Source organism: Pollachius pollachius (assembly GCF_949987615.1).
Source record: "Pollachius pollachius genome assembly, chromosome: 3".
Classification (NCBI taxonomy): Eukaryota; Metazoa; Chordata; class Actinopteri; order Gadiformes; family Gadidae; genus Pollachius; species Pollachius pollachius.
The window spans coordinates 14,982,528-15,006,838 of record NC_136936.1 but is presented as its reverse complement, the minus strand read 5'-3'; the positions used below and the strand labels follow the sequence as shown (position 1 = coordinate 15,006,838).

General features: G+C 45.7%; 3 protein-coding genes and 1 pseudogene across 4 annotated transcripts; 2 read left to right on the top strand and 2 right to left on the bottom strand.

Annotated features, from left to right (window-relative positions):
• Positions 1 to 140: 140 nt before the first annotated feature.
• vtna (vitronectin a) lies at positions 141 to 3,272 on the bottom strand (the record flags this gene model as incomplete). The annotated part of the gene is made up of 8 exons (XM_079732710.1): positions 141 to 259; positions 491 to 1,045; positions 1,334 to 1,486; positions 1,634 to 1,790; positions 1,901 to 2,040; positions 2,213 to 2,647; positions 2,771 to 2,890; positions 3,218 to 3,272. 8 exons carry the CDS (start codon positions 3,270 to 3,272, stop codon positions 141 to 143), a joined length of 1,734 nt encoding a protein of 577 aa, XP_079588836.1.
• An 892-nt stretch (positions 3,273 to 4,164) lies between these two features.
• sarm1 (sterile alpha and TIR motif containing 1) lies at positions 4,165 to 10,419 on the top strand. The gene is made up of 8 exons (XM_079731779.1): positions 4,165 to 5,228; positions 5,371 to 5,989; positions 6,412 to 6,624; positions 6,722 to 6,813; positions 7,710 to 8,036; positions 8,571 to 8,760; positions 9,167 to 9,288; positions 9,560 to 10,419. Exons 1-8 carry the CDS (start codon positions 4,771 to 4,773, stop codon positions 9,669 to 9,671), a joined length of 2,133 nt encoding a protein of 710 aa, XP_079587905.1. The 5' UTR covers positions 4,165 to 4,770; the 3' UTR covers positions 9,672 to 10,419.
• Positions 10,420 to 10,946: 527 nt separating this feature from the next.
• slc46a1 (solute carrier family 46 member 1) lies at positions 10,947 to 15,890 on the bottom strand (the record flags this gene model as incomplete). The annotated part of the gene is made up of 6 exons (XM_079731905.1): positions 10,947 to 11,530; positions 11,982 to 12,138; positions 12,516 to 12,599; positions 13,407 to 13,903; positions 14,021 to 14,412; positions 15,582 to 15,890. 6 exons carry the CDS (start codon positions 15,888 to 15,890, stop codon positions 11,452 to 11,454), a joined length of 1,518 nt encoding a protein of 505 aa, XP_079588031.1. The 3' UTR covers positions 10,947 to 11,451.
• Positions 15,891 to 18,943: 3,053 nt separating this feature from the next.
• On the top strand, positions 18,944 to 23,520 carry LOC307073751 (solute carrier family 13 member 2-like; annotated as a pseudogene). The gene is made up of 8 exons: positions 18,944 to 19,059; positions 19,418 to 19,544; positions 20,344 to 20,429; positions 20,705 to 20,815; positions 20,912 to 21,121; positions 21,201 to 21,268; positions 23,093 to 23,172; positions 23,375 to 23,520. The product of its transcript is annotated as a solute carrier family 13 member 2-like (transcript).
• Positions 23,521 to 24,311: the final 791 nt, after the last annotated feature.

Sequence of the window (24,311 nt, the reverse complement as noted above, 5' to 3'; positions counted from 1 at the left end):
TGGTAACAATGGCCTTCTTAACATTTGGTTAGTTTACAACGGCGTACCAGAGATAAATGGGGAAAATCGATAAACACAAATCAAACAGATTGTCTGTTTTCCTCGTCCATGTTTGTGTTCTGGAAGAACAGGAGCACCTCTTATTTCTCTACGCCGGTCGGGTCCGAGCAGCCCAGCCAGTACTTGGCGATGGACCGGGGATAGGGAGGGTTGGCGGGGTCCACTCTCTTGGTCTTCAGGTCCACTCTGTAGTACTTATCTATGGACCATAGAGGAAACAACCATGTTCATAGTCCAACACACACACACACACATGCAAAAAGCCTTATTGGGGGTATTCTGGTTAAGTAGTGACAAGACTGTGCTGTGTGTGTCAGTGTTGTGTGTAGTGCAGATCAGTGAATGAATGTGCATTCAGCATCACTGGAAATAGACTGGAGGGTCCCGCCTCACAGACTGCTGGACGTCTCTGCAGATAGATGTGACTCACCCCCCTTAAAGAAGTAGACGTTCTGCAGCGGGAGGCTCTGGCGCATTAGCTCCCGGTAGGCCCTGTCGTCTCTGGCTTCCTGGGATCTTGGGTCGTGGTTGCCGTTGTTGAGTTGTTCTTGGCGGTATTCGTCCAGATCGCGGCGGTCTTGATCGTAACGTTCATCCCAGGCATACCCTAATCTTCTCTCCATCTCCATCCCCCTCTCGGCGAACCTCTGCCCCATGGCCATCCCCTGCGCCGCCATGGTGCCCCATTGTGGCGAGCGGCTCTGCCGACGCCGCCCCCACTGCTGGCCGTACTGCCGGCCGTACTGCTGGCTGTACTGCTGGCCGTACTGCTGGCCGTACTGCTGGCCGTACTGCTGGCCGTACTGCTGGCCGTACTGCTGGTCGTACCGTCGCTGTTGGTCCCGGTCCTGCCTGGATACGCTGGGGGGCTGGGTGTCCCTCTGGTTGCTCACGTAGATCCTTCCCGTCAGCACCGCGTCCACCGGGGACTTGACTCCCTTCCAGTCCTTGTTGATGAAATGATGACCGCCGTGGTGGTGGAGGCCTGAGGGGGAGGGGGGAGGGGATTCCAACAATCAGGATGTAAGGACATATGAGGTTGGGAGGATATGAACAAGAGGATGTTAAGATATGAGGTTGGGAATATATGAAGTATGAGGATGTTAGGATATGAGGTTGGGAGGATAGGAACAATGAGGATGTTAGGATATGAACATGAGAGCATGAATATGGATATATATGCGGTTGGGATTGGGATGGGGATGATGAATGAAGAGCATCAAACCCTTGCTGTCTCAAATATAAACCTGTGTTTGTTACAGGAGTGACATACCGTCAGAGAAGGTCCCGCTGGAGAAGATGTCGTAGTAATGGCGGTACATGTCCGTGTAGCGTCTGAATTGCGTGGAGGGAGAGCTCCTGGACATGGCCACGCACTCCTCGTGCGAGGGCTCGTGCACAAACTCGTGCACAAAATACTCGTCCCCTGTTGGAGTGACCGGAATCAGAGACACGCCACTCAAATCAAATCAAAGCGTCTTGTGATGTGCATGTGATCGCTTGAGAAGGGACCAACACACAAAGAGTGGTCAGGGTAGAAATCATAGGCAGGGCTTTGTTTGTTTGTTTTTACCCCTGAAGAAGAAGACCTTCTCCTTCTCATGGTGAGCGGGGGAGGGGAGAGCGAAGGCCGCGTCCACATAATCGGGGATCTTGTCAAACCCGACACTTATCTCTCTAGGATAGCCTTCATCCAGCACGCCGTCTTCAAACCTCCAGTACCGGCGTCCCTGTAGTAAGGAGGGAATGGGACAAAGTTAAAAACATGGGGAATCTCCACTCTCTGGATCACCTGGTGGCCGATATTGAGGTCTTTGAACCCGTCCTTAAAGCCTTGTACCTTGAACATGTACGTCTTGCCCTGACAGTTGACCCGTGTGAAGGCAGCATCTATAGGACCACTGATGCCCCACACGTCCTTGATCAGTTTGGGATAGCCAGGCAGTACTGCTTTCTGGTCCAGTTCAAAGAAATACTCCCCTAGAACACACACACACACACACACCGGACACACACACACACAGACACAGACACAGACAAACAGACACACAGACAGACACAAAAGTAAGCCACCCTAATTCAACATATGAATACAGCGACATCCCTTGTTGTCCCTGACACAAGCCCATATCTGACGTTCCCATCTGTGTACCTCTGAATGCATAGATGGAGCCGTTCTTAAGCTGGGTAAAGGAGTCGAAGGGCCTCCCGCTGCAGACCTCAGCATCAGGGTCAGGCTCCGGCGTGGTGGCCGCCTGTGTGGTGTTCGCCGGCGTGGGGGCCACTGTTGTGATGATGTCAGCCCCCGGGTCTACTGGCGTTGGTATAGGGCGCCTCGTGGGAATTGGGCGTCTGGTCCCAAAAGGACGTCCGGTCGGAGAGGGGCGCCGGCTCGGAGCAGGACGTCCGGTCGGAAAAAGACGTTGGATCGGGGCGTCCTTTGTCGTCGGAGACCCCCTAGGGGATGTGTCGCCGACTGCTTCCACCACATCTTGGGCAGCTTTGGGCAACGTAGTCCCCGTGGGAGGGCCCTCGCCGAAGGAATAGTCGTCGTCGTCCTCCGCGATGAAGAAAGTGTCCCCGCGCGCTGCGGGGGGAGAGAGATTCAGAGGGTATGTCAGCGGAGGAAACGGGCCAGTGTCGGGTCCCACGGCTGAGCTCACACCTGGGACCTTTTGTAACTATAATGACTGATTTAGGGGTTACTTACTAATCATGCCGCAGGTAGGCTCATAGTCAGAGCAGCAGCTCTTGTAGTATTTACACATAGTGTCACACTGACAGTCCCTTAGAGAGTCAAAGCCCTTCTCACAGCGGCCCATGCATGACTCTTGAGGTTGAGTGACAAGACAAGAACCAAATGAACAACTCATATGCCGCTGGTAGAGCCTCGGCGGAATTAAACGGGCTCCGGCCAACTCTTGTGATTTGATACTTTAATTACATGAAAAGCCTCATAGATTGGTCTATTTTATTCAAATGAATTGTATTTAAACCAAAGCTGAGAGTATGTTTATACAGTGGCAGGAGAGTGGCCTTCGCCATTCTCCTGCTGATTGGTGGCCTATATCTATAATCGCGATTATGAAATTCTCCCCCTATAATATAAATTACGTCTTTGATCAATAGATTTGGTATTTAAATAGGGTGATCTTACCTTCAGCCGCCTGGGCAACCACTATCAGACTTAAAAGGAGCAGCCTGGTCTTCATGGTGCCGTGAGAGAAGTAACTGAAAAGCTAAGGACGTGCAGTGTGTTACCAATCAGTGGGCTAGGTCATTCACCCTCTTCGTCTTGTTTGTGTTCGTTTGTGTTCGCTGACCACTGAGAGAGAGAGAGAGAGAGAGAGAGAGAGAGAGAGAGAGAGAGAGAGAGAGAGAGAGAGAGAGAGAGAGAGAGAGAGCGAGAGAGAGAGAGAAAAAAATAGAAAGAGAGCAAGAGAGAGAAATTGAGAGAGAGCGAGAGACAGAGAGAGGAAATGAGCAATAATCTATTTTGATGGGTAATCGATGTAATGATATTTGAGCGGGAATTGAACAGGCAGGCAAGGCAATTTTTTATTTTTTTAAATGGGCTAGATCCTTTATCAAGTTTATTTAGGTTTATTTGTCCTATTTTTGTGGTTCTTTGTTCCAGTTCAGACATGTGAAAAATGTCAGGTTGACATAAGGTTGGAGCCTCACTGAAAACGGAGTAGTAACATACTGGCCATCACTTGATAACATAAACCACCTACGATAGTAATGTCAATACAACACGTATTGGCCCTAATGACTGGGTTTCAGGATTAGACTGTGTTTGTGACCCGTGCCCTTTGACATTGCAACTCCTGTAAGTAAATAATCTTTAAAAAAAAAAAGAGTTACAATTAAAAATTGATAACAAATAGTTAGAAATAGACACACATAATCGATTCTGAAATTCCTGAGATTGCCTGAGCATAGAGGCAGGCCAGTCGCGGCTCCACCTCAGCCCCACTAGGGGTCAGAGTTGAGACCCTGGGAGCTGACGCGTCCTGTGACGCACCGACTGGTAGGCTGTTTTCATATTAATTGACTGGTACTGCCGACGGTTTGTGCAGGCTCCTGGATGCTGATGGTAGATGCTGACCAAAGAATGCTATTGGGTAGGAGTCCGATTTTTGGATGATTGAATGGAGAATATTTTTTAATTCATAACAAAAACACAGTAACGTAAGCGGTATCGATGCGATGGAAGCGGGACTATTGTTGTCAAGATAACGTGGCACCTCTAGCCGACAACAACAGGAATTATTGTGCAGTGATTCTACTCCTCCTCCTGGAAATATTTTATAACGTTACATGATCTGTCTAATGGACATGTATTTCTACCTGTAAGTAGAAGTATCAGTTCAGGTCATAACGTATATGTTTGCTAGAATCTACCAGACAGGTGCAGAGCTGTTCAGCCTGACGCTAACACCTCAACCTTTTGTGCAAAGAGGCGATCCACTTATCTCCATGCATGACATCAACACAGGTTGATTTAGTTTGGTGAACGTCTTAGTCATCCTCTCGTACACCGAGGATCGGTGTTTTGGTTTCGTCTTGTGTGTACCCTGAACAAGTCGAGGAAACAGACCTCGGTGGTTTAGGGCCTTGGTCCACAACAACCTTTACATCCGCTGACAGAGTCAATCGCATCGAAACAGTGGATCTGCTATACTTTTTTATTTTTGATGTCAGTAGATGCTTTTGTCTGTCTCTATCTTTCTGTGGAGGCTATATCGACACATCTCCATCATGTTTAGCTCAGAGAGACTCACAGTACCAGAATACGTCAGCCGCCTGCAGACCCGTCGCAGCGGCGCAGAGCCCAGAGCCGTCTCGCCGGGCATCAACGCGGATGTTCAGGCGGTACTGGAAAGTGTGATACCTGCGCTCCGGTCCTCTATCAAGAGACTCAAGTCTGCCAAAGATACAGAAGATTTAGATGAAACGAGAAAGGCCATCGCGGAGATATTCCAGCTGGTAGAGGAGGCCTGGGTATTGCCCGCTGTAGGTCGTCAGGTGGCTGAGGACATTTGCAACAGAATCCGTCTGGATGGGGGACTGGAAGTGCTCCTTCAGCTTCTTCAAATTCCTGCCGTCGAGATCACGTATGAGTCGGCAAAACTGCTTGAGCAGATTCTGGTGATGGAGAACAGGTAAGCCTAACTAAAAACCCTTCAGGAAATCAACAAACAAACCATAGTGACTTTCTAAAACGTATCTATATGATAGCAACATTTAGAGTCCATACGTTGTTACCTGCTCCTTACACCATTAATATTCTTCTTCTTGGCACAGAGACTATGTGGCGCGCATGGGACTGGGGGTCATCCTCAACCTCACCCGGGAGCAGGAAGACGCCCAGCTGGCCCGCAGCGTCTCGGGCATCCTGGAGCACATGTTCAAGCACACGGAGGAGACGTCCGTCCACCTCATCTCCGACGGCGCCCTGGACGCGCTGCTCTTCTGGTGCCGCGGCACGGACCCCACGCTGCTGCGGCACTGCGCGGTGGCGCTGTCCAACTGCGCCATGTACGGCGGCCACCGGTGCCAGCGGCTCATGATCGAGAAGCAGGCGGCCGAGTGGCTCTTCCCCCTGGCCTTCTCCAAGGAGGACGAGCTCATCCGCTTCTACGCCTGCCTGGCCGTGGCCGTGCTGGCCGCCAACCGGGAGATCGAGAAGGAGGTGGTGGCGTCGGGGACCCTGGAGCTGGTGGAGCCCTTCATCTCCTCCCTGGACCCGGAGGACTTTGCCCGCAGCCTGCTGGACAGCGCCGACAGCATGCAGGGACGGACGGCGGCCGACCTGCAGCACCTGCTGCCGCTGCTGGACGGCACGCGGGTGGAGGGGAAGTGCATCGCCGCCTTCTACCTCTGCGTGGAGACGAGCATCAAGTCCCGCCAGCGCAACACCAAGGTACCCCCCCCCCCCCCCCCCCCCCAGGCGCCCGCCCTTACTCCCTACAAGGGCTGAACGATTTGGGGAAATAATCATATTGGGATTATTTCGACCAATATTATTGAAGTTCCTTCTGTTCTGTATTATTTACTAAACAAGCAATAAATCATTCTTTAGTATGACCAACTCAACATTGGAAGCAGTCAACATATAAACTGCTCTTTCCTATAGGCCAGGCCTATGTGTTGAGATTAATTGATATTATAACATCTTTATTTAACTATTGAAATGTAAAAGATAAATGAATACACACCTTACTGATCTCCAGTCAGTAACAGTAACAAATTTGATTAATTGTTGAGCCCTACTCACTACGTAGCCGTCAAACGGTGTGATGTTTTTCAACTGTTTTCCCTTGTGAAATGAATTCCACAATGCAGATTTTCCAAGAGATCGGAGCGGTGCAGAGCCTGAAGAGGATCGTCATGTACTCCACCAACGGCACCACATGTTCCCTGGCCAAGCGGGCGTTGAGTATGATGGGCGAGGAGGTTCCCAGGAAGGTGCTGTCGTCGGTTCCAAACTGGAAGAACTGTGAGGTATTGAGGTGGCTTCAGCAGGTGGGCTTCAGTGCCTTTTGTGACCGCTTCCAGGTGAGTTGTGTTATCCACTGAAGGACAATGACATGTAGTTATGTTTAATGCAACACTGGATTAATGGAGGCCCTTCCGTTTCATGTTTTTAATCAAGGAGCTCCAGGTAGACGGAGACCTTTTGTTGAACATTACAGAGCAGGACCTGTGCTCAGATTTGGGAATGACTGCCGGCCTCACGCGCAAAAGGTTGGTGGTAATGAAGACAGCACCGCTAAAAAGCAAAGTCTGAAGTAGTGCTGCAACCATTATTATCATAGTTGATTAATTAAATTATGTCTATTTTTTGTGTCCAAGGTAATGTCTTAGATGTACTTTATCTGACAAGCAGCCATGATAAAACCAAACAATTAATTTTATAATGACCCATGAACCAACATTCGAAATGAACTGCAACACTAAGCAGAAAATGTTTGTTAATTGTACTTGAAAATTTAATGAAGAATAATACTACTTACAAATAATTGATTATCCAAAATTAGATTTGATACATTTTCTGTTGATTGACTGATTAATTTACTTATCATTGCAGCCCTAGTCTGATTACTGTTATTATATCGTCATTAAACAGACACTCGAGAAACAATGCAAATGGCCTTTATAATCTTGCTATGGAAGGTAATGCTAATATAAGTAGAATATTTTCATTCAGAAGAAAGACTATTATCTCTCCTCCTCCCTATCCTGGAATGTGATTTTAAAGGGGACATATCATACCACCAGGTGTGAGGGTGATTAGCCATTACAAGCCGATTTCAAAATGTGCAGCATTGTGATATCACAGGTGGGCGTATCCATCTAGATGTGTGACGGATAGATGGACACGCCAACCTGTGATGTCACAATGCTGCACATTTTCAAACCTGCTTGTAATGGCTAATCACACTCACACCTGGTGGTATGATATGTCCCCTTTAAAATATAATAGGTTAAAGTTTCTGACTTTCAAGGCTATATCTGACATCTGTCTTTAATTTCAACCCAAATCACGTTCTGTTACATGAACTATGGTGGCTCTTCTGTTCTGAAAAATTAGAAAATATACATCATTGCATTTTAAATGTCCTAATGTCCTAAATACGCAGGTTCCTCCGAGACCTGCGCGTGTTGAAGACCTACGCCAACTACTCAATGTGTGACCCCAACAACCTGGCCGACTGGCTGGCCGAAGTAGACCCCCGCTTCAGGCAGTACACCTACGGCCTGGTCCAGTCGGGAGTGGACCGCCACAGCATCCAGAGCCTGACCGACCCGCAGCTCCATCACGACTGCCACATAGAGAACAGCTTCCACCGGACCAAGATCCTGGCTGCCAACCGCAGGCCCCTCAAACCCTGCCTCACAGACGCCCAGCCCCCAGGGCCCGACGTCTTCATCAGCTACCGGAGGACCACCGGCTCCCAGCTGGCCAGGTCAGTGGGGCTGTTACGTAGAAGGCACGGGAAGTTAAACTATGCATGGAAGAAGCAGTTAAAACAAGTAAAGTAAATTAATCTGGGTTCTGTAAGGATGTGTGGATAAAGAAGAGATTATAACACTACTACTGGTGTTCCTCATGAACATACTGTATGTCCGTATGGATCGTTGACCCAAATGACTTCTACTTAGAAAGATTATCTTTCATGAATGTATCAGGGTAGGAAGGTATCTTTTGTGAGATATGTTTCAGTGGTATTTCCAGGGCAATTGGTTAAAATGTCATTTTCTTTCTGTATGATAAATGACAGACCAATATTCAATTATTGAACAATGACATATGTTAAATGGCGACATACAGAAATGAACTCTTTATTTTACAGGGGCATATAAAACGCCTTATCTACCCAATTTCGACGGCAATTGTAATTGGTGGTAAAGCCCCTGTTAATGTCCGACCCCAGAGTGAGTGTATCCTGGATCATGTTATCTGTCACTGACGCTGTTGTCGGCCTCGCCCCTCCACACAGCCTACTGAAAGTGCACCTCCAGGTGCGGGGCTTCAGCGTGTTCATAGACGTCGAGAAGCTGGAGGCGGGCAAATTTGAGGACAAGCTCATTCAGAGTGTGCAGCGCGCACGCAACTTCATCCTGGTGCTGTCTGCCAACGCGCTCGACAAGTGCATGGGAGACACGGGCATGAAGGACTGGGTTCACAAGGTCAGCACACCACACTGCTGCATAAAGACTTAAGAAGGCATCACATGATCAGAGCCCTTGATTTACAGTCAGATGTTAGATTCCACCTCTGCACCGGGCGAGCTGCCAACACACACTGCACGGTGCCAAGTGTAATCAGTAGGGAAATAAAAGATGCACATGAAGGAAAGACAATGCAGTTAGAATCTATTAATCGAAAACTGAACTGAAGATAGATGAACGACCATTAAATGGAGGTTGAATGGAGGAACATCTAAGTTTAAACATAGCATGTCGACCATCAGCACCTCTTCCACCTGCTTGGCAGCTCAAATATCTCTAAAGGACCTCCACAATGATACTGTATCTAAACATCAATGGTGGAGTTGCAAACTCTAAAAACATTTCACTCTTTTCTCACTTACAGGAGATTGTGACCGCCTTAGCAGGGAAGAAAAACATAGTTCCCGTCACTGATAATTTCATGTGGCCAGAGCCCACATCCCTGCCTGAGGATATGAGGCCCATCCTCAACTTTAATGGCATCAAGTGAGTCACGACAATTTGATTTTCTCCCAATTTTTGAGCCATAACACACTTGGATAAGGTCTCCACGTCACAGTGCTGCCAGTGGTTTAATTTTAGCAGTTTTTGCAGTTTATTCTTCAGCTTGTTATTACTTTATGCCGTGTGTGTAGATAGAAATTGGACATTAATTACCTCAGGGATAATTCAGTACATTTTAGTGGATTGTTCAAATGCTACGCGGGAGAATATGGGTGTTATGCAGGTACTGATATTTAATCCTTTCAACACGCAGGTGGTCCCATGAATACCAGGAGGCCTCAATTGAGAAAATCTTACGCTTTCTGAAAGGGAACCAAGTGGACGGCCCAGAAGGCAACAAGGAGCAGAAGCAGAAACAGAAATGAGCACGTTAATGACCAAAGCTATTAACCTAACCATTAAATCCCAAGTTAACGTTCCAACAGCCCAGTGCGCATGTGAAGACGCAATGTTATATTAAGATTGTCTGCTTGTATCCGAAATTTAAACTGTGGAATTTCATTAGGTGATACTAATGGCCAAAACCTTGAATTGAATTATCCTTTGGATGTGTACATAGTCTTATTCTCAGGTAAATAACATGCCGTCCAGTTTCTTTTTGATGTCCAGCCTACTACTCAGTAGCTCTTTTTTATTATTATTATTAGTTCATTAGTTCATAGTTAAAGTAATAATGAACTAATCATTTATATTTCTTTCAGTTGCTTCTTCAATCATTTTTTTACTCTAATATGTTGTTTCATGTTCTTCAAATTATGCAGATTGTTGGTTATGTTTGAAGCGTTGTCAAAAGGTCTGTTATGGTTAACCTCTTTGTGAGTCAGCAGTGGGACTAAACAACATAAAGACTAATCCATAAATCACACATACTACAGGTTACGATAGAGTATGCTTCAGGCAATGAACACACCTGGAAACAGTTCCAAAGATACAGTATTCCTTCCAAATAGTGTCAGCTTTCCTTCTGTGCTATGTTGAGGAATTGCTTTCTGGCTTGACATTAGAAAAATCCCACATTACTAATGCTATCAGATTGCATCTTAAATTAACAGGACTGTTAAAAAACAACCAGCAATACAACCATACCACAGCTTGGGAGTCTACAATGGTAATCAAAACACTGCAGTCTTATCTTTGGATACATATGTAACTATGTACCAGGAAATGTTTAAGTTGTGATATATATTGGGTCAATATATATTGTTCAATAAAATAAGATTCAAAATAAAATTTACTTTTATTGCAATGTTTTACAATATGTGCCAGTGCAGTTTCATACACATCTCTATTCATCTCATCAAATGTTGAACTAAAACTCAATAAAATATTTGGCTGAACAATTGCAAAGCTTTTACAAAATCTGGTTGTACAATGTACAAAAAAAGTGCATTCATTCACATTAGAATTAAGGTTATATTAATAATATGAATATTAACTTTGGCAAATCCCACAGATACATTTGACAAAACATGACTAGCCATCTAAAATTGTGACAAAAAAAGGTATTCAGACAACCACATAGTAGTTCCCCTACTTTACTTAGCCTCTGCCCTCACACTGTGCTCTTCACATGCCTGCTATTCACCCCTTGTGCTCCCTATCCGATATGTGGCGTTGGAGCAATCAGGACTCCACGGGGAATTTGGTCTGAACTATCTGTTTCATGTGGAGGGAGCTTCAGATGTAATTTGGTAATCCCTGAATGGTGCTTATGCTACTTAGCATTTAAATCGCCCTGGTTTAGTTATTAATCTAACTGATGGTCAGACTCAAACACACATGAAATGTGTGCCCACAATCTGTTATGACACCTCCGTAGTGTTATATTGTATCAATAGTATAACTCAATCTCACCAAGTCCCTTTATATTCAAAGAAAGCAGCTTTAGGCTTCACATTTGCACCGTTTTTTGCATTGTCTTGATAAAATTAAAAAGGAACATATTAATTGCTTTTGGGGTTAACCTTTAAATCAGCAATGATCTTACCAAAACCTATTCGCATTTAGTTAAAAATAGTTTTTTATGCAGATTATTGATAGTTTAGTTTGATTTTCTTTGGTTTGATATGTAGGAACCCCCCCCCCCCTCCCCACAGACGTCAAAGTGGTATGCAAGTGCACCGACATCCACGCTGAGACTGTGGGTCAATGATCAGATATACTGGTGGACTTTGGCTCTCTGTTAAGATTCCTTTTGTTTCTTTCGTCCAGACACTCCAGGCTCCTAGAGACAAACAAAATGGCGATGAAAATAATATTAAACACACCCACAAGTCATCTGGCAGACTCTTTCAAATGTAACATTTTCTTTGTTAACTTGGTGCTTCTTAATATGAATTATTCAACTGATACAGCATTCTGACAGAGTGCTATTAACCACAAATAATTATCCATTCCTTTGCTCCTCTCTAATGAATCCTATCCTATTATCTATTATCCTCATATCAGTTGAAGCAATTAGTGACCTACATCTTTTTAACATTGGAAACAGAAAGGAATGAAGTGTCTTGTTAATTTGTGAATTTTTACTTTTAATCACATTAAGTACAATAAACCTGGCCTCTACGAATTCTCTTTTTATTGCATAGGAAATTTCCTTTCCTATGGAGATGACCCAGAAGTGCTTGGAGGCAAGGTGGTTCATCCCTGTGTCTCCCAGGTGGTCGTTCACCTACCCGATGATTCCAGTAGGGATGAGGAGGAGGATGGCACCGAAGAGGAAGGGGAAGCCCTTGAGGATGTGCAGCGTGGCTGGGTAGATGGAGTTGAAGAGGCCGCTGGCCACCAGAGACGACAAACCCTCCACACAGGCAACCGAGGCAAACAGGGCACCTGGAACCAAAGGTACATGGTATGTAATACCTGCCTTTTGAATACCATGGTCACATTAAGGCAAAAGCAATAGAAAATCTACGAAAACACGCAACTACATTAAGCTTTCCTTACTAGATGTAACCGTGAGGTTCCATTTCGGTCCAAGAGTCAACAGATGCGCCAACCTTTAGAAAGTAGTAGTCTGGCATTTTTTTAATTTTTTTTTTTACTTTACTAATGTCTCTACCGAAAGCTTTGCCACTCGTTTTATCCAAGCTGATTATTAAAAATAGCATGTTGTTTTCTGGTTCATAGAAGCCATATCAAATACATACACAAACATATGTGTCTCAATTGCAAAAAGAGAAATGCGGTGTGTTTGATCCCCTGCTGACCTTGTTCTGATGGGCTCACTAGCTTGGAGAGCTTGGACCTGAGCACCGGGGTGGCAGCCATGTAGAGAAAACACAGCCCATAACCTGGCAGGGAGGCAAGGGTGTTGACTCATTATCACAGTCATGTCATGTCATGCAGTCACGGTCATGCCAGCGTTTCCTGACTAGTACTCTGTTCCTGATGAACAGAAAGAACATGACAATGAATAATCTAATGTAATCTAAGCTTTTGGAGAATCAATGCCAGAAAAAGAAACCAAAAGTAAACCAGACCAACATCCTTTGATTAATAACTGTTGGCTACGCTATGCTACCTTTTGTTCCGCATTAGGACACTGTCCTAATGGAAAAGGAAAAGGAAAAGTCAAAGTTGTCAGACAGAAGGTTTAAATGGTATGCAGTTGTGCTCAGTTAGTGTGTGAACCAATAAGTGTTCTAATATAATTACAGAAACAAATATGATAATGTAAGTTTTCTTAAAGATGGGGATTTGGTTGAGGAAAAGACTGAAGAAAAAGGACTGAGTCCCCAATGACACTGAACACTTTTAACATGGTCGGCTCTATTGGAATGATTAGCAATAGGAACCACTTTATAATATAGTATAAATAATCCCCTTATAGGAACCACTTTTACTTTGGAGCACCATGTGTTTTTGGCAGAGCACTCTGGATGCCCGCTTTTTTCCCAGGCTTGAACAAAAACACACGCTCTACAACCTGCAAAAGTATTCAGTGTGACCAGCACCTAAACGGCAACACAGAAGATTTATCTAAAACGTTGATCAAGTTGAACGAAAGTAACTGTAGGAGAGTAGCCAGCTCTTCTAAAGAAGCACCGTAGCCTGAGGAAGCGACGGGTCGTAAGGCGGTCGTTATCCGCGTCTCTCACCCGTAAACATGAGCTCTGTGTTGTCGGCGAAGGCGATCACCACCAGCCCGACAACGTTGGAGGCCAGCCCGGCGACGGCCACCCAGGAGTCGACCACGCACAGCTGCAGGAGCCTCAGGCCCAGCAGGCTGCTCAGGTAGCCCAGGTGCTGGGCCGCCGAGCCGTAGCCGATCAGCGTGGGGCCCCAGCAAAGCGGGGCGCTCAGCTCGTAGAGCACGTAGAGCTCCCTGCTGCCGAAGTGCACCGTCACCACCAGGAAGAAGCACAGCGCGTAGAGCCACAGCCTCCACCGCCAGGCCCCTCCTCCTCCTCCTCCTCCTCCTCCTCCCTCCGCCCCGCTGCCTCTCCCGGAGTAGAGCCGGTAGATGGCCCGGTGGTGGCGGGCGGTGAGGAGCTTGGCGCTGGGGTCCGGCGTCACAGACTCGGGGACAAACAGGTAGGCGTACAGGCCGCCCACCAGGTTGGTGGCTAGCACCAGCCAGAAAGGGTTGATGTACCTGAACAAAAAGAAAAGATATGATGACTAACGTTGACAACGTTATGGTATTTTGATTTACAATTTTGCTTATTGGTTCTAAATCTTGCAGAAGAGAATAGGTCTGAGACCAGCATACCCCTGGGCCCGGCGCCACTGCCCTCCGATGATGCTGGCGAACATGCCCGCCAGGCCCAGGCACGCCTCCAGCACCGCCACCCGGAACGTACGCGACCTTCGGTCACTGGTGTCGGCCACGTACGAGAAGCAGCCGGCCAGGATGGTGTTGAAGTCCCCCGAGAGGCCGCTTAAAAGCCGCCCCAGAAGGAAGTAGGCCACGGGCAACTTCTGGTACATCACCACCAGGTACACTACCGTCTGCAGAGCCAGGCCCACGCTGGGCAGGAAGAGGACAGGTCTCCGGCCGGCTTGGTCACTCCATGAGCCGAGGAGGGTCGTTACCACCGCTCCTACTGCAAAGCCCCCCAGGTTAATGTACAGGTTCCAGTGGGCAGTCAGGGTCTCCACTTCCTGAAGCAACGTCAAAACATTTGAGAGAAAGTTATATGCAGATGAGAACAACCTAAAAACTGTTCAAGGTATCATCTTCTCTCCTATTCCATCAACTCTGCTATTGTCGTTGATTCGTGGATATTTCTGCATCCGGCACGTCATGCGGCTAGGCGCCAATGATGCGGAAGCAAATCTCTCCTTGATTTTCCTCTGAGCCATTGAGCAGTTTTCTTAAGAATGAATGGGCGGCCATTTTTCAGTCCGCTGTCCATTCTTTAATATGTCCATGGTTGATTCACATATGTTTTGATTTGAAACGCGCGACATATGTGACATCTAGTGCCATCTAGTGCCACTAGATGTCACTGCAATACCATTGCGTTGACACAACTCCAATCCACTAGACTAGTGGATATGACAATAGAAAAAGCTCCTACATGGATTTTGTATTTTGTGTGTAATCATATCTAGCAGATAGCACCACGCAACCTGTTATTCAGCACAGCTTTTTGCGGCGTGAATGGATGAGTAGCCTAATCCCAGTTATTTGGCTAGATCAAATAAATAACCATAGCATTGGTCACGTTATCAAGATATTTGCCTGCAAGCAATTTATTTAGGCTACCTGCCTAGCACTACAATGAAAAAAATATGACCGTAAAAATGGTCGCGATAGTTTCGGTTTATTTGACCAGGGAGCAAAGTGTTTGGCAGCATTTCAGTTCATAGGATCTACTTAGTCGAACGGGATATAAGGACAATCATAGTCCTGTTCAGTGTGTGATTAACTTAGTTTCGCAGACTTCACTCCACGCATTGCGTGTCTGACTGACTAGTGCATGCACACCGCTGCGCGGCAACCGCCCTGGTAACCGCCTCGCTGCTGGGTTCAGCGCAGCGGTGTGAAAGGGCCAGGCGTTTTCAAAAGCGGCTGCTGCCGCCGAAATGTTTTTGACTCAAGGCATGTCGAGTCATTACAAGTCAAAGAGGCAAAGTCCGAGTCAAGTCCCAAGTCAATAGCAGTCAAGTCTAAGTCGAGTCGCAAGTCATGCGTAATTTTGTCAAGTCGAGTCTGAAGTCATCAAAATCATGACTCGAGTCTGACTCGAGTCCAAGTCATGTGACTCGAGTCCACATGTCTGCTGTTGCATATCCTTCCTTTTACGTCCAATTAAACAGAACACTACCTTTTGAAGAGGGTCTGGGTCCACCGAGGTATTGCCGCACCCTCCGCCCTTGGTACCGTTGTATCCCAGATCCTCGCTGATGCGCTCCCATAAATATTGAGTGGACAGAGGGGCTTGGAGAGCTATCGAGAACATTGCAAGAAATAAGACTGGCTCAACAGACAGGCCGAAAGGACATGCAAATGGAGGACGTCTGCAACTATTTCTCTGAATCTCTACCTCTTCGTTTGGTGAAGAATTTGTGATTTCATCGTCCGAGAATGTAAGGTTATCCGTGGGCAGGATGGCTACGGTGTCCCGTTCTTCCATGTCTGACTAGTATACTCTTTGTTCAACACAAAGTCCAACACCAGTAAACTATTGACTTTTAGTGATACACGTTTCTTCTCCAAAGTGGTTTGATGCACTGCCGTTACCTATTCAATCATATCCAGAGATTGGTTTAATTGAGGAACGCTTGATTTCAATGGACGTAAACAAAAAGTAATCTTATTGACGCAGACGCATGCTCGAGTCTTTCACGTTTGTGTAGAAAAACATTCACCGGAATGATGTCGCCCCGTCTGGGCAAATGTGTGTACTGCACGCCATAATATGGACATGAGTATAAATTTTTGCAATACAAGGACAGACCCAAATACTGCACACCTCAGTTAGGTAAAAGTTGATGTATATTTGGCTAAAACATTTCTAGTTAGTCTATACAATATTACCTGTATATCTCAAAAGCAAAATTATGTAAACCAGTGTTAAAAAAAATCGTAGGTAAAATAGCCCTCAAATCAACATTCCAATATGAAAAGGGCACAACCACCCACAAATATTATACTTTACGCCAGAAAACATTTTTGTCAAATTGAATCACAAGAAAATGGATATTCTGGGAAAATAAAGTATCAAACCTCTACTACAGGCATGGGTAATATACAAGTTATACCCATTTTAAAATCATGTTCAAATTACATCTCTGATATAGACTGAGGTTTTCTTAACAAATACTGCAATTACACCTAACTTGCCTATAAAGAACCCATTCAACCCATTGAATGAATGATAGTTTCATTGTTGCACGCATGCACGCACACAAACTCACTCTGAAGGGAAGGGACATCAGCAAATGCCCGCTGGCTTCATCTTACATGGATTATTTTCCACATCACATTTCTGGCACTGGCCAGAAAAGGAAAAGCACAGGTGTCCTCGATCTCAATTTGGTGTGTAATTGAGATAACTCGTATGCGATGGCGTGGGCCAGTACCTAAGCAGCACCACCAGCCCAGGAAGACGCAAGAAGAGCGTCATCAAACTAGTCGGCTACCATGCTTGTTGACAGGGACCCCTAACACAAAGGGCAAAGTTATGACTACACCATCAAGTGTAGCAACCAGAGGACAATTGTTTTGCCCGGAGGGGGAATACAGAACGATTCTCAGCTGTTTTAGGAGCTAAAAGTACCAGTCCCTTGCCAAGGTGAAATGGAGAGATTTTCCTTTGTAATGGGATGCAAGTAAAAGAGGTCATGAGCAAAGAAAAAATAAACATGGACAGACATAACTTGAGGGCCAGGTTGAAATGTCTGTCAGTCGTGGCTGTTGGCATGCTTTACATGACCTGGAGGAAACATGTTAAAGTTATGCACGTTTTTCAACAGCTTGACACTGTGGATAATATGACGACTGTGAATACTATGACTGGAGCTGTGACTTATATGACTAATATGAAGCCCGGTTTCTTGCCACTGTTGGGGTCTATGGAAGCAGAGACCAGACTTTAAGCTGAACTCCAAACCGGTTCCTTTGCTTTTTGGTGGCGACAGACCTAGCCTCACTGCAGGAGAGATCAAACATGTCATGTTCATCTCATTCAGCCACACCTGGTCCCCACGTACAGCCCATGATGCCTTGTTGAACCCCCTTCCTCATTTTGAGAAATTATAAGGAAATCAATTCATGTTAATGATGACTTTAAAGTCCTGAGTGTCATTTTAGGGCCCTAAATCAGTTCAAGTGTATCTTGGATGATAGTGGCTATAAACTTGCTCATTCATTTAACATAACTTGTTATATCTTTTGATGTGGCGACTCTAGAGGTTAACCGCTTTGCACATTATTTCACAGTCTGTTATTAAATTCCTTGCCTGCACCAAGAATGCCCAACATGCAGCTCTACCAATGCACTTAATACAATTCATTCAAAACCCACCAGCTCAGCAGAGAACAGAGTTTAAAGGACATCTTATTCCAGGGATGACCCTGCAGAGTTCCACAACATACATGTTTTGTCTGCCATACGGATTCACAAAGTGTTAGAGTTGTCTTGAGCAGTCCGAAGACTTGTACAAGTCGTATACTGTGCTTGTTGATAATTTATTTAATAAGGGAAATGGCATGACCATGCTGAAGATCATGAGGACTCCTTCAGCAACCTTCCTATCTGGACCATCTTTGTGGAGCAGGAATCTGCCTCACTACCAACCTTTTTCCACCTCAATCTGGTCACCATTCCAATCAATCGAGGTCAGCACCAGCTAATACGCTTTCAGTAGACTAAGTAAATGGGCAGTGTACACAAAATGCATGCAAAATCAGCATGCATGTCTATTTTTTTCAATAGCCTAACTTAAGCAGCCTTATAACTTCCAAATTGGTAAAGCCTAAACAGGATAAGCATGAATAACACATTGCCCGTTAAACAATGGGATACTTTTCTTTTGAACGTTTAAGTGAGCCAGTATTTTGGAGAGCTCCGCTCCGGGGACGCGCATCAGGTGGGACTCGGATCACTTTTTGGCAAGAGCACCGAGCGACCAAGCGGCTGTCCGAGCAAACCAAGTAGGGATCAAGTACCAGTTTTCGTAAGTCAAAACCATAGACCAAGTAATGGAAGTAATGATTTTTTTCAAAGGACATAAGAATAGTGAAACAGCGTAAATGGATACTGGCTACAGATGAAAATATAGCATACGCAAAACAGGCTGGGTTTAGGCACTGATAAAAAGCATCTATGCTGATTTAGAATTGGGAATATTTTCTAATTTAATGAGCATGTATTGAAGAAGTTATTCTGGAGACTGAAAAGGGTGTGTGTGTGTGTGTGTGTGTGTGTGTGTGTGTGTGTGTGTGTGTGTGTGTGTGTGTGTGGTGATAAAGCCGAAAAGTGCTGAAGTTCATAATGTGATCATCAGATATAAATACAAAAGCATTATTGTGTAATCTTCTCTCTGAGCAAATATGTGTAAAGGCTATACTACAGACTATAGAGTGTGTATAGCCTACTTTATCCCCCCAGCTCTCTTTTGAAGTTGCATTCTGTTATTTCCCTGTTCTCAGCACGCTGCGTATCAATCCTACCCACCGGGGGACATGGCCGGCTGTCTGCGGTGGATCTGGCAGAGCTACCTGCTCATAGTGCTCACCCCTCTCATCCTCCTTCCACTGCCACTGGTCCTCCCCGGCCCGGTAAGACCCGATGTGTCTGTGTAGGACCCAAATTCTAGAGCGGCTTTCATCCAAAAAAGGGTTGCTTTACCGCCATCTGCTGGACTGTCCATTGGCCCATCTATTCCGGCATTACTATGCCATGTGTAAACCGGCGCAAGACTGAAATGTTACTGAACGTGGCTGCATGTGTGAACAAACAGTGTAAATAAATAGCAATGCCTGCAATGCTATCCCAGTAATAAACGGGGAGCTATGTGTGAAAGGGGCTTTAGAGAGGTTGCCTAATTTACTTATTATTATTATTTATTTATTTTTAACATTTTTTTTTTTTAACAATGTCATTGTCGTCGCCCCGTTCAACAAAGAATCCATTCTCTTCCCTCTCCTTCCTCCCAGCCTGCTGCGGGGCTTCATGCTCATCACAGCCTTCCTGTCCATGTGGATCAACAACACCGCCGCCACGGCCATGATGCTGCCCATCGCCCACGGCGTCCCGCCACAGCCGAGAGCCGCGGAGGGCCAGGCTGACCAGAGGGATCGCTCCAAGATGAGCCAGGAGAGCCTTTGAGCCGGACGTCCCCCAAAAGAACCACGGAGGCAATGAGCATGAGTCTGAGGAGAATGCAGGCGGCATTGGTACTGGCAGGGGTTCTGTTTGCCTGGATGTATTTTTTTTGTAGTGGAGGATGGCCCCTTGAGATGAGTCATCTTGTTTTCGAGGGGGTCCAAACTTGAACTTGGCATGGTTAAGTGCTTTGCTTACAAAGAGAAGCCGTCAAGCAAAAGTAATATATTGTACTCTAATCTAATATGAAATCATTGGTCTTGTTTGAGAATGCAAATCACTGACCAATGGCATCAATGGTCCGAGGTCTCCGGGACTTTCCTGGGATTTTGAAAATATAAAATAGCTTAGTGTGACGGTTCCCCTTTGTGATGTTGTTAAAAACATGTGTAGCTATTGTTGTTAACTCAGGGGTTGATAATGTTGCGTCACCTGAACTGAATGGTGAATGTGACTCAATTACCTGAAACACTTGAGATACTTTGTGGTTTCACACTTTTTTTGGCTTTGGGAGGACTAAGAAACACAAGAAAAACACTGACAGGGAACATGAATTCACAAGAAAGTGGTGTGACCATGCGCAACCCCGGGTAGTTAAAGTGGCATTAGGCTTTTAATGGGATAATGGACTTGCTTACTTATTTGACACCATGCTTTCACACGCACCCTTTTGTTTTAAAGTGGCTGATGCGGAAAACCCTGATTTAAAGCAGAGGAGAGCGTAGCAGGAACTTAAGTACTTGGACCTCTCTAAAAGCATGTGTGTTACGCTGCCAGCATTGGAGGGATGGCTACGCTGACAGGGACCACACCCAACATCATCTTGAAGGGACAGCTTGACGCGTAGGAGCTTTCCATGATTATCTTTTCCAAGAATGAATAAACACACACACACATAGAAACACACACACACACACACACGCACACACACACGTTCACGCACATACATGCGTGAATTGGCACACACACACACACACACACACACACACACGCACACACACACACATACTACTACTACTACTACTACTACTACTACTACTACTAATACTACACACAGTATTGTATAATAGTGTGACATATACACTTGGTCATTGTAACCCATACTTCCCTTCCCGCAGAAACGAGGACATCATCAACTTTGTGAGTTGGTTCTGCTTTTCATTTCCAACCTTGTTGCTGATGCTCATTTTCTCCTGGCTATGGCTGCAATTCATGTACTTGGGCTTTCAGTAAGTATCATGGTGTGGGAAACATGTAACGACTTGGCAAGTTTGAACTCCAACACGATCTATAAACTTCTCACCCTGCTGCACATGCCGCCTCAGCATGAAGAAGTCCTTCGGTTGCGGCAAAAGGAGCGGGAATGAACACGAGGCGTACCAGGTGATGAAGGAGGAGTACAAGAAGCTGGGCAGCATGGGCTTTGCTGAGGGCAGTGTGCTGGTCATATTCGCGCTCCTGGTCTTCCTCTGGTTCACCCGTGAGCCCGGCTTCATGCAGGTGTGGGCCTCCACACTTTTCAACAAGGAGAAAGCGTACGTGCTTACGTAACGCTCACGTTTTAGCGAAAACTTTATGTTCATGTGTTAATCTCTCGCTCCCCCTGATTTCCAGTTATGTGACGGACGGCCCCGTGACAATCTTCATGTCGTCTTCTTCTGCATCCCTTCTGAGCTGCCCAGGTTCTTGGTGAAGCATACAAATGGTAGGTTCCCTAGTTAGGATTGACACTGTATGTTTAGAGACATGGGCTACGCAGAGAGTCTATTAAAAAGCACAGTGTCATATCAAATCTTTTCTGGAAGGTGTTTGTGTTTGTGTTTATGTAAGACCCATACAGCTCTGTAATACTAGGCTGACCTCACCTGGTCAATTCACAAATGTCTTTGAGTCTGGAACCTCTCAGTTCGTATTAGATTTCCAAGTGGAATAATAAAAGGATGTCGACCAATATGCCTCTGGACCTAATTGGATAAGCCTAATAGAAATACACAAATCAGAGCAAGGAAATGTGTAAATTATCAACCGCAGCAATCTTTGTTGTTATGAGAATGCCTCAACGGCTCTCCAAAGGGCCCTTCACAGCATCGCAATGTCATCGTAATGATCTGCACCGTATTAGATCAACAGTTGGCATTGGTCTAGAGGTCTGCTTCAAATCTGTCTGAACCGGTTTGGGGGTGGAAGCAAATGCCAGGGCAAGTAGAACATGAGCTTTCATAATTGTAAGATTCAGAGGCGAGAGTACTGTTAATTAACATAAGCAAAAACCTATGACAAAGAAAAGCACCTGCATTTCCATGAGGAAAATAGTATCCAGGCCACTTGTTTGTGTTTGTATAAATACTACAGTGGTTAGATTTACTGGTTTTATTAAAACTGATTCCAGTGGGAAACAACCCGTGACACAACTCAAGTTGCACCACAGTCAAACACCCATGCCTTACACTGTCAGGACTTCAGCGAGCGTACAGACCTTTGATCGGCCCGAGGTGGAAACAGTGCTTAAGGATGTGTGTTGGTCCCTGGATCCTGGATAAATGACCCAACACTCAACACAGGCTCTCTGGTAACTTGAGTTGAGCGTTGACTACTCGTGCCATTTTATACTCGTGTTTAAAAAACGTGTTTTGTACACAAAGAGGTTCAATGGAAGATACGTTTAAAAGCATGAAGCCGATTCTGTTTCGCCATTGATTGCTGGGTGCCCTATGGTTTGTTTACCATATTTCTATGAGAAAGATTAAATGATAAGCTTATAGATCGAGTATAATATCGAGTCTAAAGCTAGTGGTAATTGCATAACAAAGCAGTTGAATGTACTCCTTCAAACAGCCACCTGCGTTTCAGAAGTGATCAAAAGTGACGTGTCTTTGTTTTATGAGGAACCTTCACCTTCATGCTGTCTCATCTGCAGACACTAATCGCTGAATTACCACAGGAATTCGGTTTATAATCACTCTGTCAATTTTTTTTTGAGAGTTAATAATAAACCTCAGCATGTGTTAAAAAAGATCCATCGTTGCCCCCTCCCCATAACAATAAGAGAGAAGCCCCCCTGGAGCCCCCCCAGCCCTCCTGACCTGGGACACGGTCCATCAGAAGATGCCCTGGAGCGTCATCCTGCCGCCGGGCGGAGGCTACTTGCTCGCCAGACGATGTGCGGCCCGGTGGCTCTGTGTAGATGGTGGACGTGTGTGTAAACAGGGACATAGTGAACGTCATCATCGTCGTCATGGGTTTGATGGTGTGTTCATTCATTCACCCATTTCATTCACTCTCCCTTTTAATGTGTCCAGGAATTGAGTCGTTCATAATCGCATTAATCTATTCATAAATCTGGTACCTTCGTTCGTTAATGTAATTGGTTCATTTGTTTAAAGAATTTCAATTTATTGTGAATTGAGTCTAATTCAGTTATTATGTGTGCAGTCATACACTGGCCTCCGTGTGCTGAGTGTTGTGTCTGGAGACAGCTCTGGTGGTGACTGGTGTGTTTCTGTAAGGACAGACCTCTGGACTGTCTGTTTTGTTGGGTGAAAGTGTCACACCTCTGCGGAGCATCCCTCCTTTCACCTTCTCCCTGGTGAGGCTGACACACACACACACACACACACACACGCGCACGCACACACACGCACGCACGCAAGCACGCACGCACGCACCCACGCACGCACGCACACACACACACACACACACACACACACCCACACACACACACACACACACACACACACACACCCCTCCCCTCAAGACAACATGGTGTGCCTAACCTGTTATTCTTCCAGGCGACTGCCATCAAACTGCACCCGCTCTATGTCATGCTGCTCTCTGTGCGTCCATGGCCTTCGTGTTACCTGTGTCCACTCCACCCAATGCCATTGCCTTCTCCTCCGGGAACCTTAAAGGGGACATGTTATACCACCAGGTGTGAGTGGGATTAGCTTTACAAGCCGTTTCGAAAATCTGCCCTATATGACATCACTAGTGGGCGTGTCCACCTAGATCTGTGCTGGATAGACCAGTCTACCAACCGACCCAGTGGACTGAAGTAAACGTTGCTTATCTATCCAGCACAGATCTAGGTGGACACGCCCACTACTGATGTCATATGGGGCAGATTTTCGAAAACGGCTTGTAAGGCTAATCCCACTCACACCTGGAGGTATAATATGTCCCCTTTAAGGCCTGCCTTAAAGGGATCCGCTGAGGATGGCCCATTGTTCATGAGCTGGTTTGCTTCATTGTATAAGATGCGTTTAGATTATACACTCAATTATCTAGATTATCTAGATTTACCAAAACAACATATTTCAAATATTAGCGTAGAATATTAGCAGTGTGTTGAACATCAGTACTTTTTTGCTTTTGTATTTAATGTGCAATTATTGTTCGCCTCTCTAATTCCTGGTCAAGGCAGGAGTTGTTCTCAACGTTTTTCGGATCATAACCGTCAACATTGCACTGAACACTAGGGGTACCATTTTTCACCTGCACAACTTTACTGAATGGGCCAACGTCACAATACAGATCCCCTGAGCAGAAAAGGTTGGAGAAACAAAAACCTGAAGAGAAATGGTGGACAGTAATGACAAAAGCAATGAGGGAGAAATGCTGTCAGATCTTTCTTATCAATGGGGAAGAGGTGAAGGAGGGTCATCAGCTCTCTCTTTGCAACTCTCAAATCGTACCTACAGCAGCTTAAACTGACTTATTGATATCACC